The sequence below is a fragment of the Leguminivora glycinivorella genome, chromosome 17 (assembly GCF_023078275.1).
Source record: "Leguminivora glycinivorella isolate SPB_JAAS2020 chromosome 17, LegGlyc_1.1, whole genome shotgun sequence".
Taxonomy (NCBI): domain Eukaryota; kingdom Metazoa; phylum Arthropoda; class Insecta; order Lepidoptera; family Tortricidae; genus Leguminivora; species Leguminivora glycinivorella.
The window spans coordinates 10,148,843-10,168,048 of NC_062987.1; the positions used below are offsets into that span (position 1 = coordinate 10,148,843).

The 19,206-nt window shown below is 39.4% G+C and overlaps 1 protein-coding gene across 1 annotated transcript in view; it reads left to right on the plus strand.

The window, feature by feature from the left end:
* Positions 1 to 19,206, plus strand: part of LOC125235168 (indole-3-acetaldehyde oxidase-like) — a 42,419-nt gene that overhangs the window by 11,899 nt on the left and 11,314 nt on the right. Inside the window, 15 exon segments of the mRNA XM_048141623.1 lie at positions 2,137 to 2,297; positions 3,190 to 3,200; positions 3,203 to 3,342; positions 4,157 to 4,321; positions 4,723 to 4,780; positions 5,067 to 5,287; positions 5,877 to 5,979; positions 6,224 to 6,351; positions 6,638 to 6,821; positions 6,824 to 6,915; positions 8,301 to 8,462; positions 9,837 to 9,959; positions 17,072 to 17,344; positions 17,930 to 18,150; positions 18,796 to 18,979. Coding sequence (XP_047997580.1) covers positions 2,137 to 2,297; positions 3,190 to 3,200; positions 3,203 to 3,342; positions 4,157 to 4,321; positions 4,723 to 4,780; positions 5,067 to 5,287; positions 5,877 to 5,979; positions 6,224 to 6,351; positions 6,638 to 6,821; positions 6,824 to 6,915; positions 8,301 to 8,462; positions 9,837 to 9,959; positions 17,072 to 17,344; positions 17,930 to 18,150; positions 18,796 to 18,979 — 2,226 coding nt within the window.

Consider the following 19,206-nt stretch of genomic DNA (forward strand, 5'->3'; position numbering starts at 1 on the left):
TTAAAACAACATAATATTTAAAAACCGGCCAAGAGCGTGTCGGGTCACGCTCAGTGCCTACACTGAGCGTGGCCCGACACGCTCTCGGCCGGTTTTTAAAGCCGCGTTGGTAAATAGCCGCTCGGCTCTTCCGTAGTTTTCCATATTTTTCAAAAACTACAAAACCTATCAAGTTCAAAACAGTTTTCCTAGAAAGTTTATAAAGTTCTACTTTTGTGATTTTTAAATATTTTTTAAATATATGGTTAAAAAGTTAGAGGGGGGGACACACTTTTTTTTCCTTTAGGAGCGATTATTCCCGAAAATATTAATATTATCAAAAAACGATTTCAGTAATTCATTTTTAAATACCTATCCAACAATAAATCATACGTTAGGGTTGAAATGAAAAAAAAATCACTCCCTACTTTACGTGTAGGGGGGTACCCTAATAAAACATTTTTTCCACTTTTTATTTTTGCACTTTGTCGGCGTGACTGATATACATATTGGTACCAAATTTCAGCTCTCTAGTTCTAACGGTCACTGAGATTATCCGCGGACGGACGGACGGACGGAGAGACAGACAGACAGACATGGCGAAACTATAAGGGTTCCTAGTTGACTACGAAACCCTAAAACACATTTTAAATATAAAAAAAAACTACTTAAAATTAAAGAAAACCGATCTTAGTTCCATTATATATATGTACCTAGAAAACATCATCATCTTCCTTGCGTTATCCCGGCATTTGCCACGGCTCATGGGAGCCTGCGGTCCACTTTGACAACTAATCCCAAGATTTGGCGTAGGCACTAGTTTTTACGAAAGCGACTGCCATCTGACCTTTCAACCCAAAGGGTAAACTAGACCTTATTGGAATAAGTCCGGTTTCCTCACGATGTTTTCCTTCACCGAAAAGAACCTAGAAAACATATCATATACAAAATGAAATAAAACTAAGAAAACGGATTATATTCATTATACGCGATATAATCTGATTCCATAAATTTATTTCATGAGTAACTATCGCGGTGACAGAAGACAATATTATATACACAATTTATTATATTATAAAAGTTTTTTAATTTATTTCTTCCAAGGCTACACACGTTTTAATAAAAATCTGTGATAAGTTTAATAATTAAACTAAAAGGTCAAGTATTTATGCACGAAATCATGTATGCAAATATGTAATATATATGGTGGTGTTTTTACGCAAGTATCAATAATGGTTAGTCCGCAACGCTACTGACGGCGTGGCGGTACCGACCATGAATGCTATCCCTTTCGCTGTAGCCGCACGTAAGGTTGGTTCGAAGAGGATCGCACGCTATGTCTGTACCGCAGGCTACAATCGTTATGCTTCTGGTTATAGTGTGCGTCTGCACACAGGCGCACGCCAGCGCCGCCGGCGTCGAAATGCGAGCAAGCAGATTTTTTGAAAGCACTCTTAAATATAAGTTACTTTTATTCAACTTCAACCATACTGACGTTACAACTGACAATGGAATTATATGATAAGTGATTTTAGGTACTTATCTACTCAGACGAAGCATTCTACTTGTTGCGAGTCATTTGATACGAGTACCACCTATTTGTTATCAGACTAGGTTGTTGGGAATAAAAACCCAGGTAATTACAGGTAAAAGCCAGTGTGATGATAAATAAATAAATTAAGGCTCGTGCGGCAAACGTAGACATGCCTCGGACGAGGCAGGTTTCCTAGACCGCGCATAACTTGCGCGTTGTCTTGGCTGAAGCACGTTTGAATTAGCTGTTTACCGTACATTGCCTCGCGACATGCCTGACACAATGTGTAGATTGCCTTCCTAATGTAGTGTAGCATTATCTACGAAAAGCGACCTTATTAGCCGGGTCCACACTGGTCGCACGCCTCGCGAGGAAAAACGTTGGTGCTTATGCGCGCACATTTGCCTCGCCCGAGCAAATTGGTTCAGAAAAATCGTTAATTTTTTTTCTTCTTTCAAATTTACTTGGGCGAGACAAAGGTGCGCACATGAGTGTGCAGCCAGTGCAGACCCGGCTGTTACCGATGACACTTGTATTTTCATCAGAGCTTTGTTAAGTAAGCGTAATGAAAAATAAGGTTCCTCCTCATAGATAACGCCACAAATCTCTTAATATTCCTTCAGTGCTTGGTCCACGTGTTATCCTGCCACGATTGGGACATCACCACAGTGGAGGGGGCAGGCAACCGCAAAGACGGGTACCATCCCATACAGAAACGACTCGCAGCGTTCAACGGTACTCAGTGTGGGTACTGCACGCCAGGATGGGTTATGAATATGTACAGGTAACACTTGATAGATGGAATTGACGTATTTACTCTTGATCCACATGTCATACTGCTACAATAGCACACCTCGGACAATAGCGATCAAATACACGAAAGAAGCGCGTTCCTACGCTCACAGTATTTTAAGCTCGTGTAGGTGAACGCGCGTGACATGATGCTTGTATGAGTGAGATATGACTGGTCGCGTTTCTGACAGGCGGTAACTGTAAGGTAACCGAAAGCGGGTCGGCGGCACTGTCAGCGGGGAGCGGGAGTGGCCATACTGTACGATTAATCGTAACGATAGTACTCTTTATTATACTGTGACGATTAGATAGGGAGATCTGGGAGATCACAGGGCAGGGGCAGATATTGCTTTATCGGCTTCATTATCTATCCTCTCGCTATTGCCTGGGCCTCGGGCCGTCATCACGTCACTATGAGGCAGCGCACATTATGGCCACTAGTCGCCACCACTAAACGCGACCACCAGTGATTTGGTCAGGCTCAGACGCGGCCACTCAAACGCTCGGTGTGCGCCGATGCTATACAAAATGTATGGAGAAACGCGTCCGCAGCTACTGACCGGCTGTCAGGGGTAAACTGATTTACAAATTTCTCCGCCAGGAGATGTGGCCGCCACTAAGTGGCCAATGTAGTCAGTAGAGATGATGGAGGACTCTATATAAGTGTGGGTATGGGGAACGGAAAAAATTTGAAGATTTGTGAAGAACCACAGCATCGGCATCCAATAACATGTGGAAATGCGCATGTAGCAAAAATGCCTGCTAGCATAAAACCCGATGTCTTTTCGGCCTGAGATTTCTTTGAATCTATCTCAACATTTCAATGTTATGATTATGAATCTTGCAACATACATTTGCGAAAATTCCTCTCAAATTTCTTTCAGTCTCTACGAGAGCTCAACAAACGACTAACCATGCAGCAAGTTGAGAACTCTTTCGGAGGCAACATGTGTCGGTGCACAGGTTACCGGCCTATTCTTGACGCCTTCAAGAGCTTCGCTACTGACGCTGATGAAAGACTGAAGAAGAAAGTACAGGTAAGGGCTGTATTCTGAATTTTTTGCGTTTTAAATATGTATAAACTAGAACTTAGTGCAGAGAATTTCACGTAAACATCTTCATCACTTAGATGGCTGGCAGTCCTCAAATGTGTGTTTCTCCAGACACTTCCTGTCTCGCACAGCTAAACTGTGAAATGAACTGTCGCCTGCGGTTATTCCGGACTTACAAACCTCCAAGAAAAGAGCGTACACGTGTCTCCAACCCTTCTGGTGCTTTGGGTTTCCATGGGCGGCAGGCCGGCAGTGATCGCTTACCATTAGGCGACCTGTCTGCTCGTTTGCCTCCTATCGCATAAAAAAGAGGGCGCCACTTATCTACTGTATTCACGAGCTCTTAAAACCTCCCATCGCTATATCTTTAGACACCTCACGGTTGAAAAATTTGAACAAACTATCTGAAGTTACGAAATGAGCCTATACATGGCGTGCAGTGTTCGTATAAATTCATCAACATCCTCCTTGCGTTATCCCGGCATTCGCCATAACTCATGGAAGCCTGGGATTGACACTAATCCCAAGATTTAGCGTAGGTACTAGTTTTACGACAGCGACTGCTATCTGACCTTCCACTTAGAACTAGGCCTTATTGGGAATTAGTCCGGTTTCTTCACGATGTTTTCCTTCACCGAAAAGCAACTGGCAATTATCAAATGATTAATACACATAAATTTTATTCCGAAAAACTCATTGGTAGGTACGAGCCGGTGTTCGAACCCGCTAGGCCAACAGCGTTCATACAAATTGCAGATTTAAATGTCCTATTTAATTTGTTGTTGACTTATTTTAACAGGATATGGAAGATCTAGATAAGATTAAATGCCTTAACAAGTGTGAGAAGAAATGTGACAGTGAAGCAGATTGGTGCTTAATAGAAAACAAGCCTGAAGTATTATTACAAGTGGAGATGAAAGTGAATCGGTGGTACAAGGCCTATAACATCAAGGATGTATTTCAGGTTTGTAGTATGATAATTTATTTACCTACTGAAATAAACTGATAGTTCTATGTAGTAGTATTTTCAATAACCCTTTGGTCGCCAATGACGACAACAGACCAATATCAACCTTTATTTGTTTCTTTAATTTCTTGAAAATAATACCCTCTTGTAGCCCAATGTACAATCAGATGTACATTTGGTTGCAATGGAATTTCTACTTTCATGTAAACAAATAAAGTAGAATTTCTTTTGTTTCTTCAATTTTTCGAAAAATAAAACTCAACTCAATTTCAAGTATGTATACCTAGAATGAAAATCCCTTAGCAAAAATTTTGTATGGTGGGCGTTACGAGGATACTCGTATTACTTTAAGAACTATGTTTGGCGTAATTTGATAATTGTCGTACCTATATTTTCAGGTACTTAGCAGAGAAGGGACTGATAGTTACCGTCTCATTGCCGGAAATACAGGAAAAGGTAAGTGAACATAGAATATGTAAACCGTTATTAGCCGGGTCCACACAGAGCGAGGCACGCCGCGAGGCTATGTGCTCTCGCGGCAAACGTTCAATTTGAGATGTGCCTCGGGCGAGGCAGGTTGCTCGGGCGAGCAAAACGCACGCATGCCTCGGCCGAGGCACGTCTACACAGTCCACTTGCCGCGTGAACACATTGCCTCGCGGCGTGCCTCGCTCTGTGTGGACCGGACTATTAACATGATACAAGTACCACTTTACTTTAACCGCCGTGTTTTGTTATCCAGGAGTGTACCCAATAACAACTGACGCTCGCGTCCTCATCGATATATCGTCTATCACCGCCCTAAAGGAATCCTACAAAGATATGAACTTAGTACTAGGCGCTGGTATGTCTCTAACGGAATTCATGTCTGCCTGCACACTTCGATCCAATGAGAGCGATTTCCGGTATCTGAAGTACTTCTATGACCACCTAGATCTGGTAGCCCATGTACCTGTCAGAAATGTAAGTTCTCGTCAATAAACCTATCATCTTCACTTCTGCTGCAGCTAGACTATTATACTACATGTAATATAGTACCTACATATACTACTGACGCGTAAGTGGCCAATGTAAGTTGACCTATGCCGGCTCTGAAAAATTATAAATAAAAAAAGGTTAAAGATTCCTTATTCCCATAAAAATTATATAATTGTGGCATTCAAGTGTGTGATTAATATAGTCTTCTTGATAACTTACATGTTCGTAAGCTCGGTATATTGTAGTTCAGTCCGCTTGAAAAATAATTTAAGAAAATATGGGCCAAGAGTAGACCCCTGCAGTACTCCTAATTTAGCTATAAACGGAAAAGGACCCAATCTGTTGATTCTATTTGTAAACATCGATAGAGGTAGGATTCGGGTTCGGGCAACTGTTTTTATGAATTCCGAGATAATTCTGAGTCTTTATTACTGTTTATGTCATGATTCACTTGATCAAATGCCTTAACAAATTCGAGTACCACTAAAACTCTATGAAACCTTTAATAGTTTGTTAATTGTTCTTGTTTGTTAATTCCTTAGGCATTTTCAAGTCATTGACTGATAATTTTCAGATTGGCACTATTGGTGGTAACTTGGCGCTGAAAGCGGCGCATCACGCGTTTCCTTCTGACGTGTTCCTTCTTCTTGAAACCGTGGAGGCGAGCGTTACTATAGGTATGAGTTTTTATTGTCACCGTAGAAAATGTATTGAAAGATTAGAAAGGAATAAATATACTGAAAATATACCTGGCTGTTTTGTTTTTCACGAAAACTCGAAACAGATTTTATATTTATTAAAAGTTAGAATAACTTGCATCTTGTGATCGACATCGTCTAAAACTTAAATTCAAGTGATAATGTATATGTGTGTACTAAGTAGCTAGCGAGTTCTGCAGATATATTTGTTTTTTTTTTGCAGTTAACAGCAAGTTAGAAAAAATGGTCGTGAAAATGCAAGATTTCCTTAACTTGGACTTGAACAACAAGATGATCTTAAACGTGAAACTGCCACCACTTTCTGAGAACAACCACATTAGAACTTATAAGGTCACTATTATGTAATATTATGTAATACTATAACGAACAGTATATCTTCGAAATCAAAGAAACAATCGTACAAATAATATGGCTGATACAGTACTTATGACCCGTCTTTGCAACATTACTATCGGAAACGACTTCATTGACACATTAAATTAAATCTGGGGGTAAGAGTTCTGAACGATTCACGGTTAGTTATTATACCTATATTGTCCAGGATAAATCTGGGGATGTAGCTGATCCAAGGATGTAAAACGACTGGATATGCATTTAATACATATACCCCTTTCAGATAATGCCCCGCGCCCAAAACGCCCACGCCGTCGTAAACGCAGGCTTCCTATTCCGACTCACCTCCAACGCCATTACCAAATGTAACCTGGTCTTTGGCAACCTAGCTCCCGACTTTATCCGAGCTAGCAAGACGGAGAACGCACTTATTGGTGTAAATCTGGAAGATGCTTTAAAAAGGGTATTCCGATTTTAGTTGAAGAGTTGGTCCCTGTGGTAGACCCTCCTGAACCATCCGCAGGATGCAGAAGAGTATCGCCTTTGGGACTTTTCTATAAGGTTAGTACCCCTATTGCTGTAGGAACATGGTCTTTGGTTACATATTTTCTATCTATAAGGGCACTATACAGATAAATAATTTTTAAGAAAAAAAAACCGCCGCCTTTGGGGTTCTGGTGAAAGCTACTTGCGAATGTTGGATTATGTAGAAATGTGTAGGTATTTTTTGCTAACTGCTTTTAATGCTTTAATTATTTGATGGCAACAAAAATCAATATACGTATACCGTTAAGGTTTGAGGAGTTTCCTGAATTCCTCATGAATCCGATTATAAGAAACCGAAGCTTGACAAAATTTGACTAGAAGACTCAATATGCTTAACAAACATAACTAAATAAATGTTACTGTTCTGAACTTAAATGCATGCTGTTCTTATAAAAATACCAAAGTCACTATAAGTGTGCCGTTCAAATTTGAGGAGTTCCGTTCTGACCATCATCAGCACTTCCACTGCACCAAATGTCACTGTTCTGGACGTAAGTGCATGCTGTTCTTATAAAAATACCAAAGTCACTATAAGCGTGCCGTTCAGATTTGAGGAGTTCCGTTCTGACCATCATCAGGAGTTCCACTGCACCAAATGTCACTGTTCTGGACGTAAGGGCATGCTGTTCTTATAAAAATACCAAAGTCACTATAAGCGTGCCGTTCAGATTTGAGGAGTTCCGTTCTGACCATCATCAGGAGTTCCACTGCACCAAATGTCACTGTTCTGGACGTAAGGGCATGCTGTTCTTATAAAAATACCAAAGTCACTATAAGCGTGCCGTTAAGATTGGAGGAGTTCCGTTCTGACCATCATCAGCAGTTCCACTGCACCAAATGTCACTGTTCCGTACGTAAATGTATGCTGTTCCTTTAAAAACACAAAAATCACCATATGTATGCCTTTCAGATTTGAAGAGTTCCCTCGATTTCTCCAGGATTCCATCATCAGAACTGGGTTCTGAGAAAAACGGGACCAATCTATGTGCATATACTATCAATCATAAAAAAAATTTTCAAAATCGGTTCAGTAACGACGGAGATATCGAGGAACAAACATAAAAAAAACAGACGAATTGAGAACCCCTTCCTTTGAGATTTGAGGCGGCGGTTAAAAACGTACTTTTTGTAGTCAATCTGTAATTTTGTAGTTTTGATACCATAGCACTAAGAACTTGGTCTTTGGAAACATATATCCTAATTTATTTTATAAGAGCTAGTAAGACAGACATACAAGACGTACAGATAATTTCAAAGATGAGAAAAGACAATTCGTACCTATTTGTTTTCAACGTGTAACCATTTTCTGCTGACGAAGTAGGTGCGCCATATCAGACTTGCCAGAAGCATTTAATTGTGAAATAATTTCCCTACGTTTTTACGTTATCTTTTTTTTCCAGGCACTCCTCTCAATAGCACCGGCAGCATCAGTGAACCCTCGCTACGTCAGCGGTGGCAAACCTTTACCGCGACCAGTATCTCGTGGGACTCAGACCTTTGACACAGATAAATCGCTCTGGCCGCTCAATCAGCCCGTTCCCAAACTGGAGGCACTCTCACAGGTCTCTCTTATACACTATACTTGCCTCTTGCTCCAATAGCATCAGTGAACCCTCGCTGTGTCAGTGGTGAGAAACCTTTACCGCGACCCGTATCTCGCAGAACTCAGACCTTTGACACGGATAAATCGCTCTGGCCGCTCAATCAGCCCGTTCCCAAACTTGAGGCACTCTCACAGGTCTCTCTTATACACTACACTTGCCTCTTGCTCCAATAGCATCAGTGAACCCTCGCTACGCCAGCGGTGGCAAACCTTTACCGCGACCAGTATCTCGTGGGACTCAGACCTTTGACACAGATAAATCGCTCTGGCCGCTCAATCAGCCCGTTCCCAAACTGGAGGCACTCTCACAGGTCTCTCTTATACACTATACTTGCCTCTTGCTCCAATAGCATCAGTGAACCCTCGCTGTGTCAGTGGTGAGAAACCTTTACCGCGACCCGTATCTCGCGTGACTCAGACCTTTGACACGGATAAATCGCTCTGGTCGCTCAATCAGCCCGTTCCCAAACTGGAGGCACTCTCACAGGTCTCTTATACACTACACTTGCCTCATGCTCCAATAGCATCAGTGAACCCTCGCTACGCCAGCGGTGGCAAACCTTTACCGCGACCAGTATCTCGTGGGACTCAGACCTTTGACACAGATAAATCGCTCTGGCCGCTCAATCAGCCCGTTCCCAAACTGGAGGCACTCTCACAGGTCTCTCTTATACACTATACTTGCCTCTTGCTCCAATAGCATCAGTGAACCCTCGCTGTGTCAGTGGTGAGAAACCTTTACCGCGACCCGTATCTCGCGTGACTCAGACCTTTGACACGGATAAATCGCTCTGGTCGCTCAATCAGCCCGTTCCCAAACTGGAGGCACTCTCACAGGTCTCTTATACACTACACTTGCCTCTTGCTCCAATAGCATCACTGAACCCTCGCTGTGTCAGTGGTGAGAAACCTTTACCGCGACCCGTATCTCGCGGGACTCAGACCTTTGTTTGACACGGATAAATCGCTCGCCGCTCAATCAGCCGGTGCCAAAGCTGGAAGCACTCACAGATCTCTCACGCTCACTCCACCTTTCTCTTTTCTCAATAGCACTGACATCAGTGATCCCGCGGTACGCAAGCGGTGCAAACCTTTAGCGCGACCACAGACCACAGACCTTTGATACTGACAAGTCGTTCTGGCCCTTAAACCAACCCGTTCCCAAACTGGAGGCTCTTGCTCAGATCTCACTCACACAATATTTGTCTCTCTCCTCAATAGCACCAGAATAGTGAAGGCTCAACTCGTGACAGACGTTTGACGCGGACATTTTTGGGTGTTCTGAGACTATGATATTGAGGAGCTACACTGACATAACGTTTTTATTTTGCAGTGTTCGGGAGAGGCGAAGTATACATGTGACGTAAATACATCCCCAAGAGAAGTGCACGTCGCCTTCGTACTTTCTACCATCTGCGTGGCAGAGATTGATAAAATCGACGCTAGCGAAGCTCTGGTATGAAAATTTTAATGTTACAATTCAAAGCTTTATACTCTCTTCTTCTTCCTCCTACCCTTATCCCACGTTATGTGGGATCGGTACAACACGTCTTCCTCTTCCATTCTCCTCTATCTTTCGTCATCTCAACACTCACATCTTTCTTCCTCATATCCTCTTTCACACAATCCATCTAGCGTTGTTTGGGTTTACCCCTCCCTCTCCATCCATCAACCTTCATCTCCAACATTCTTTTGCCTATATGACATTAATCCCTCCTCATTACATGACCGAACCACGCCAACCTGCCACTCCTCATCTTTTTCGTTATAGGCGCAACTTTCAAACTTCCCCTAATATAGTCTAGAGCCAATTTGGCCACAAGTCGTCTCCTTCACGATTTTCGTCGACATCTCTTCTAAATACCTAAAACAGGTATGGATATGTTCCTCGTTCTCTCCAGATTACGAATTGACCTGTTTTAGTTTAAGGAGGGGGGGACGGGTCGAGAAAAAGGGGGGGGAAAGATGGCGACCGACCATCATAGATATTTATTCACATCTCGAGTCCTATGGCACCAAACTGTTCGTGCGAGGTGTCATTTGAAAGCTTATTAAACCTACTTTAATTTTTTTAAATAACTATGCTCATAAAAGTAACCGTTTAGGAAATATTTGAAAATATGTGTTTTTTTATCGCGCTTGAATTGCACAAGTACTAGTAAAAAATGCGTCTAACTCAATAAACAATAACTTTACCGCAATTGATGTTATTATAAAATTTTCGCGTCTATTCATGCTCTTTCTAAAAATATAAGTTTCATTGGTATATGATAATATATAACCATGTAATTAAGAATTTTGTTTGGCAGGGGTTATCCTCCAGGTCGCATAAACGGGCGCTGACCGTAGTAAAGTATTCAATATTTTCGAGGTCTTATTTTACGGATCCATATAGGAGAGGTATCGTTTGAAAGATAATTAAACCTACTATAATTGTTTACACATAACTATAATATTAAAGGTAGCTGTTTACATAATATTTGAAAATATGTGTTTTTTATCGAGCATGAATCGCACAAGTACTGGTAAAAAATGCTTCTAAGTCAATAAACAATAACGTTACCGCAATTGATGTAATTATAAAATTTACGCGACTATTCATGAGCTTTCTAAAAATATAAGTTTTATTGGTAAGTGATAATATAACCATTAAATTACGAATTTTGTTTCGTAGTGGTCACTCCGCCGGTCGCATAAAAATGAGCGCTGACCGTAGTAAAGTATTCAATATTTTTAAGTTCTTATTTTACGGATCCATATGTAAGAGGTATCATTTGAAAGCAAATTAAACCTGCTATAATTATTTTTGAATAACTATAGTTATAAAGGTAGCTGTTTACAAAATATTTGAAAACATGAGTTTTTTTTTCGAGCACGAGTTGCACATATACAGATAAAAAATGCTTCTAACTTAATAAACCATAACTTTACCGCAATTAATGTTATAATAAAATTTACGCGAAATTTCATGCGCTTTCTAAAAATATAAGTTTTATTGGTGTATGATAATATATGACCAAGTAATTACGAATTTGGTTTAGCAGGGGTCACTGCGCCCTGTCACGATATTGGATGCTGACTGACCGTCGCCAAATTTTCTACGTTACTCAGATCCTATTTTACTGATAAATTTGTGAGAGGTATCATTTGAAAGCATATTATGCGTTCTATCTTTATTTCTAATATTTCAAGTCGAAACTGTAGAAGTTTACAAAATATTTGATTAGTAATATGTGTATTTTACTGTGCATGAATAGCATTGGCATTGATAAGACACGCTTCTAGCTCAATAAATTATAGTTTTCCACATCTATAATTAATTAAGGAAACTGTAGGTCTTTAGCGTAGACAGTATCATTGTAGACATTTTTGTATATGACCGTTTGTTTCTTAAAATAAAATAAAAAAGTTTTCCGCAATTGATATAATAACAAAATAAACGGAAAATGTATGACTTACACAAAAAATAAGTTTGGTTTGTATTGCATAAACAATTAATTTGAATTTGTTCAGCTCACCTACTGCGCACCATCATATAAATGGATGTCCACCGTCGTTGCCTTTTTCAGATTTTATTTCACTAATCGTATATTCATAATAAATATAATCTATCACGTATCGAATTACTTATATACTTAATTGATCAGTAAAATAAAATCTGTAAAATGATGAAAAAATTAAGGCAACGGCGGTGGACATCCGTTTATATGACGATTGACCGTGCGCAGTGGGTATGGTGGACAAATTAACATTAATTGTTTAGGCAAAACTTCAAAGGCAAAGGTTCATTTCGTTATTATATCAATTGCGGAAAAATATAATTTATTGAGCTAGAAGCATGTTTCACTCGTATCAGTGCGAATGCTATTCATATACAGTAAAAATACACATATTGTCAAATATTTTGTTAACTTCTACAATTACGACTAAAATTATTAAAAAGCAACGATAGTACGCATAATATGCTTTCAAATGACACCTCTCACAAATTGATCGCTAAAATAGGATCTGAGAAATACGTAAAATTAGGCGACGGTTAGCACTTATTTACGTCACGGGGGTGCAGTGACACCTGCTAAACCAAATTCGTAATTACTTGGTTGTATAATATCATACATCAATAAAACTTATATTTTTAGAAAGCATATAAAATGTCCTGTAAATCTTATCGTAACATTATTTGCGGTAAAGTTATTGTTTATTGGTCATGCACCAAGATACAATCTTAAAAATTATGAACACGGCAACGAAAATGGTCATCCATGTATATACAAATACAAATAATTTATTAATAAAAACATAATTGTACAGTGATTGTTCTTAAAGGCTAAGAATTGTTATACATATAAGAGATGTTTTATACAAATGCCTGAGCTAGGATAGTTCCTGTGTTTCAGGCAGAGGAAGGACTAAATTAGTGATTTATTTTTAATTATTCACTAAAATAAAACTTATAAGAAAATAAACACAAGACTTATTTTCGTAGATTCCGAACTATAACATTACATATATATTCATTGTATATTCAATAGGTAATTATTTTACAACCATAAGTAACTTTTCTGTATCATCGTACGTCATATTTTGCAGGCCTCGTCGTAGAGCACTTTTACAACAAACATAGCTAAGTGGATATAAGTCTAATTTTGCATTTAACCTGTTGTACAGAAATGGCCCCAGAAAGACGAAAAATCTAGATGAGAAAACGTGTTTTCTATGTACGGTTTGAATACAAACGATATCTTTCCGCCTTTTGTTATTATAATCTGTGCTGAAGGATATTCGGCCATGCTGCTTTAATGTTGCGCTTAAAATAAACAATTGACGAACAGTTAGTACTTGACATGATTGATAAAGAAGATCTGTAGGGTATAAAAAAGGTCGGGAAGTAGCTACTTTTAGCACCGCTCGCTGGGCTCTTTCTAAGTTTAATAGAGTGGTTTTAGCTGTGCCACCCCAAGATGAAATGCAATATGTTAATATCGATTGACACAGGGCAAAGTAAACTTGCTTGATTAAGTTGTGATCACTGATAGAACGAAGTTTCTTGAATACATAAATTAATTTCCTAACTCTATTACACAGTACTTCAATATGATTTTTAAAAGAGAGGGTTTCATCAATCATCACTCCTAGATACTTGATTTTATCTGTACAGGCTATAGACGGGCATAAACAATGGTTGTTTGTCGTATCCTCACAAGTATGTGCGTAGAGTTTTAGATTATTGGGAATATGACGGTGCGCAGTGAGTATGATGGATAAATTAACATTAATTGTTTATGCAATACTGACAAAACTTATTATTTGAAAAGGTCATACATTTCGCCGTTTATTTTGTTATTATAATATCAATTGCGGAAAAAATATAATTCATTGAGCTAGAAGCATGTTTTACTCACATCGGTTCCAATGCATATTTTCAAATATTTTGTTAGCTACTACAGTTACAACTAAAATTATTGAGAACTAATGATAGTACGCATAATATGCTTTCAAAAGATTCCTGTTAAATAAAATAGGATCTGAAAAATATAGAAAATTTGGCGACGGTCAGCATCCATACGTGGCCGGGCGCTGTGGCCCCTACTTAACCATATTTGTAATTACTTGGTTATATAATATCATACACCAATAAAACTTATGTTATTAGAAAGCGCACGAAATTCCGCGTAAATCTTATACTAACATCAATTCCGGAAAAGTTGTTGTTTATTGATTAAGAAGCATTTTTTACCAGTAGGTACTTGTGCGACTGATGGTCTATAAAACACATATTTTCAAATATTTTCTAAACAGCTACCTTTATGATTATAGTTATTTATAAAAATATATAGTAGGTTTAATTAGCTTTGAAACGATACCTCTCGCATATGGATCCGTAAAATAGGACCTCAAAAATATTGAATACTTTACTACGGTCAGCGCCCATTTCTGCGACCGGGCAGAGTGACTCCTGCTAAACCAAATTCGTAATTACATGGTTATATATTATCATATACCAATGAAACTTATATTTTTAAAAAGAGCATGAATAGACGCGAAAATTTTATAATAACATCAATTGCGGTAAAGTTATTGTTTATTGAGTTAGACGCATTTTTTCTAGTACTTGTGCAATTCATGCGCGATAAAAAAACACATATTTTCAAATATTTCGTAAACGGCTACTTTTATGAGTATAGTTATTTAAAAACAATTAAAGTAGGTTTAATAAGCTTTCAAACGACACCTTACACGAACAGATTGGTGCCATAGGACTCGAGATGTGAATAAATATCTATGATGGTCGGCCGCCATCTTTCTCCCCCCCTTTTCTCAACCCGTCCCCCCCTCCTTAAACTAAAACAGGTCAATTCGTAATCTGGAGATAACGAGGAACACATCCATACCTGTTTTAGGTATTTAGAAGAGATGTCGACGACTTTTTGTAAAAGAGGTCGTTTGGTCCCTGACTAATATACTCATTCCTGATCCGATCCATTCTGGTCACTCCACACATCCATCTCAACATTCTCATTTCCGCTACGTGCACTCTCCTTTCATCCTCCACCTTTGTCGCCCAGCATTCAGATCCATACAATACAACAGGCCTCACAATCGTCTTGTAGATTTTCCCCTTAAGTTTAAGGGGCATCCGTCGATCGCATGTTGTCCCTCAGACCTGTCGCCATTTCATCCATCCCACATTTATTCTATTTTTCACGTCACGGTCGATGCTTCCGTCATTTTGGAATAATGACCCAAGGTACCGGAAGTCGGAGCAGACTGGTAGGTATACACCATCTAAGGCAATAGGGGAAAAACTGGATAGACCACCGAAATCGCAGAACATATGTTCAGTTTTGGTTCTACTGATTTTCAGTCCCACACTTTCCAGTCTTTCTTGCCATTTTCCCAGTCTGCTCTGGACCTCAAGTGCATTTTCCCCAACAAGAACAATGTCATCGGCGAACAGCATACACCAGGGTGCTTCCTCCTGTATGTCCGATGTCAGAGCATCCATAACCAGGAGGAACATAACAATTCAAAGCTTTATACATGATACGTAAAATAACCTTCAGAAACAAAGAAATTATAAAATAAATAAATGAAAATTAAGGGTCTGTATTGGTAATGTCAAGACTCCTTTCTGTTTCATCAAGTTTCAAGAAGACAACCCTTACGATTATTAGGTATGTAATTTTTGGCCCGATCAATCCGATTATAACCTTTATTATAGATATTCTATTGTTTTCCAAATTTCTAGCCGTTAAGACAATAATTTTACTTCCAAAACCATTGGACAGCGCTCACCGGGGTCACTAGTCTCTATGGGTGTACCGCAGGGATCAATATTGGGGCCTTTCCTGTTCCTTATCTACATTAATGACCTGCCATATCTTGTAAAGACCCACCATGATATAGTATTGTTTGCAGATGATACTTCCCTTATTTTCAAAGTCAAACGTCAGCAACAAACTTGTGAAAATGTAAACAATGCTATTTCCGAAGTAGTTAATTGGTTTAGTGTTAATAACTTATTGTTAAATGAGAAAAAGACTAAATGTATTAAGTTTGTAACGAGTAATGCTAAAAATGAACAAGCAAGTGTCGTTGTGAAGGATGAGGAATTGGAACTGGTAGATAGTACAGTTTTTCTTGGCATAACTTTAGATTCTAAACTTCAGTGGGGTCCCCATATTGCTACCCTCTCGAATAGACTGAGCTCTGCAGCATTTGCAGTGAGCAAGATCCGTCAGTTAACAGACGTGGAAACAGCTCGATTAGTTTATTTTAGTTACTTTCACAGCATTATGTCATATGGTATTTTACTATGGGGCAGTGCTTCAGAGATAAATACCATATTTGTTCTGCAGAAGAGGGCTATTCGAGCAATATACAAAATGAACCATAGAGACTCACTTAGAGATAAGTTTAAGGACATTAATATAATGACAGTGCATTGTCAATATATTTATGAGAATATTATGTATGTACATAAAAACATTTGTAAATTTAAGAAAAACTGTGATGTACATAATATAAACACTAGAAATAAGCATAAGCTTGCAGTGCCCTTCACTCGGCTCCATAAAATTAAAAAATCATTCATGGGTAATTGTGTAAGATTTTATAACAAACTTCCTAATGCCATCACTGAACTGTCTTTTAATCGATTTAAACATTATGTAAAGCGTATACTGATCTCTAAAGCCTACTACAGCACACAAGACTACATGAATGATGAAACACCGTGGGATACAAGTATTGTTGAAAACCATTAATTATATAGCTTATTAATGATGATAATTATTGATAATTCAATGTATTTTATACAATTTTTTTGTCATTTAGAATTTATTCTAGAAGTTTTTATACTAGTATTTTTTTATACAATTTAGATTGATATCATTTTATTAAATCAATGTAGTTTTAAAACAATATTGTTTATTGCACCAATAAATTGCTCTGATATTTAGAATAAGATGAATATTGTACACTGTTGACAATTTAAAAGTGCTTATTGTAAGCCTATTTGAATAAAGAATATTTTGATTGATTTGATTGATTGATTCATTCTTCCAGAAACTTAAAGGCGTAGTATCATTCTTCACCGCCAAAGACATCCCTGGAAAGAACTCTTTCACCCCAACCGACGTTCCGTGGCAAGCATCAGACGAAGAAATCTTAGCGAGTTCTAAAGTCTCCTACTACGGGCAGCCTATAGGTCTTATTGCGGCTGTCAGTCATAAGCTAGCTTTAAAAGCCGCTGGATTAGTACGAGTCCAATATAAAAATGAAAAGACACCGGTGCTTAGTATTGAAGAAGCCTTGGCAGCCCAAGATAAAGACAGACGGGTAAGTGGAAACAATTGACAGCTGAGACTTTGGTATGAATGGGCAGAAATCTTGGCGAGTTCTAAACTTCTAAAGTGTCCTACTACGGGCAACATAACATATAGCTAGAGCTAATGGCGGTTCCTAGTCATATGTAGACTTTAAAAGCTGCGGGAAAATTCAGTACAGGAATGAAGACTAGAATGCTTAGTATTGAAGGCGCTTTGAAAGCTCAAGCACACCTCGGACACTGGCGATCAAATATATGAAAGAGGCGCGTTCCTAGCACACAGTCTAAGCTCGTGTAGGTGAACTCGTACTATGCTTGTATGAGTGAAATATGACAGGTCGACTGTTCGCGTTTTTGACAGGTGGTAACTGTGAGGTAACCGAGAGGGGGTGGGCGGCACTTTCAGCGGGGAGCGGGAGTGGCCATACTGTACGATAGTACTCTTTATTATACTGTGGCTCAAGTCACTCGGTCAGTAAAAACAATAGACAGCTTTGACTACGGATCTTGGCAAGAATAAGATAATTGTTCGTCGTAAATTTTTATCGAGTTTGTTGTATTATATAGGTAAAGTTATTCACTGATTTTCTTGACAGGTCAGAGAAGACATATCCGTCAAACCGACCAACAAAGGAGTGGATACCACCCAAGTGATCAAAGGCAGCTTTTCCATCCCCTCCCAATACCACTACACTATGGAGACTCAGTGTTGCACCGTCACAAATACTGAGAACGGCTTAGTAGTGCGATCTTCAACGCAATGGATGGATTTGGTGCAAGTTGCTGTCAGCCAGGCTCTTAACATTCAGGAAAACCAGTTAGTACACTTACATAATATATATGAAAAAACTCCTTATATGTTGGTACATTATTATTTTTTAAGGCATTTATGCCCAAGAACCTGACACTCATTTTGTATAGAAGATTGTTTGGCGTTGAATGTGCAAAATAATCACGCGTCACTATCACTTAGGTTACCATAAGGTGGTTTTTGATTTACAAACTGGGGCAAGACTAAGCGCTGGTGGCCTAGCGGTAGCGTGTGACTTTCGATCTGGAGGTCGCGGGTTCGAACCCCGGCTCGTACCAATGAGTTTTCGGAACTTATGTGCGAAATGTCATTTGATATTTGCCAGTCGCTTTTCGGTGAAGGAAGACATCGTGAGGAAACCGGACTAATTCCAATAAGGCCTAGTTACCCTTCGGGTTGGAAGGTCAGATGGCAGTCGCTTTCGTAAAAACTAGTGCCTACGCCAAATCTTGGAATTAGTTGTCAGAGCGGACCCCAGGCTCCCATGAGCCGTGGCAAATGCCGGGATAACGCAAGGAGGATGATGAAACTGGGGCAAGACTAACTTCTTGAGAATCCTCACAGTCCAGCCCGTGTTAAATAAATTTGGTAAGACTATCCTGTTTTCTCAGCAGTTTTTTACATTTTGTTATAACTTTTTTATTTATACAGGGTGGAAGTCCAAGTGCCCCGTGTGGGCGGAGCTTACGGCGGCAAAGCGTCTCGCTCGGCAATGTTCGCTTGTGCGTGCGCGCTCGTAGCTCGCTCGCTGAGCAGGACAGCTACTCTCGTTGTCCCTCTCACTGATAACATGCAGATTGTGGGGAAGAGGCAGCCTTGTAGGGCTGACTATGAGGTTAGTATGTGTAAGGCAACTTCATATGTATAGGTATCTATCTAGTCGTTGATCACGTAAAGGTGATGCTATTTCATGGCGACCGTGACAGGACATCAGTAGTCGTAGATAACGGCGAAAAACAGTTTCGCTTAACGATGTGTGGCTTATATTGATCGGCTCACAGATAACATGCAGATGTCTATGTCTATGTGGACGACTGTAGTGTGTGTATGTGATAGGTACAT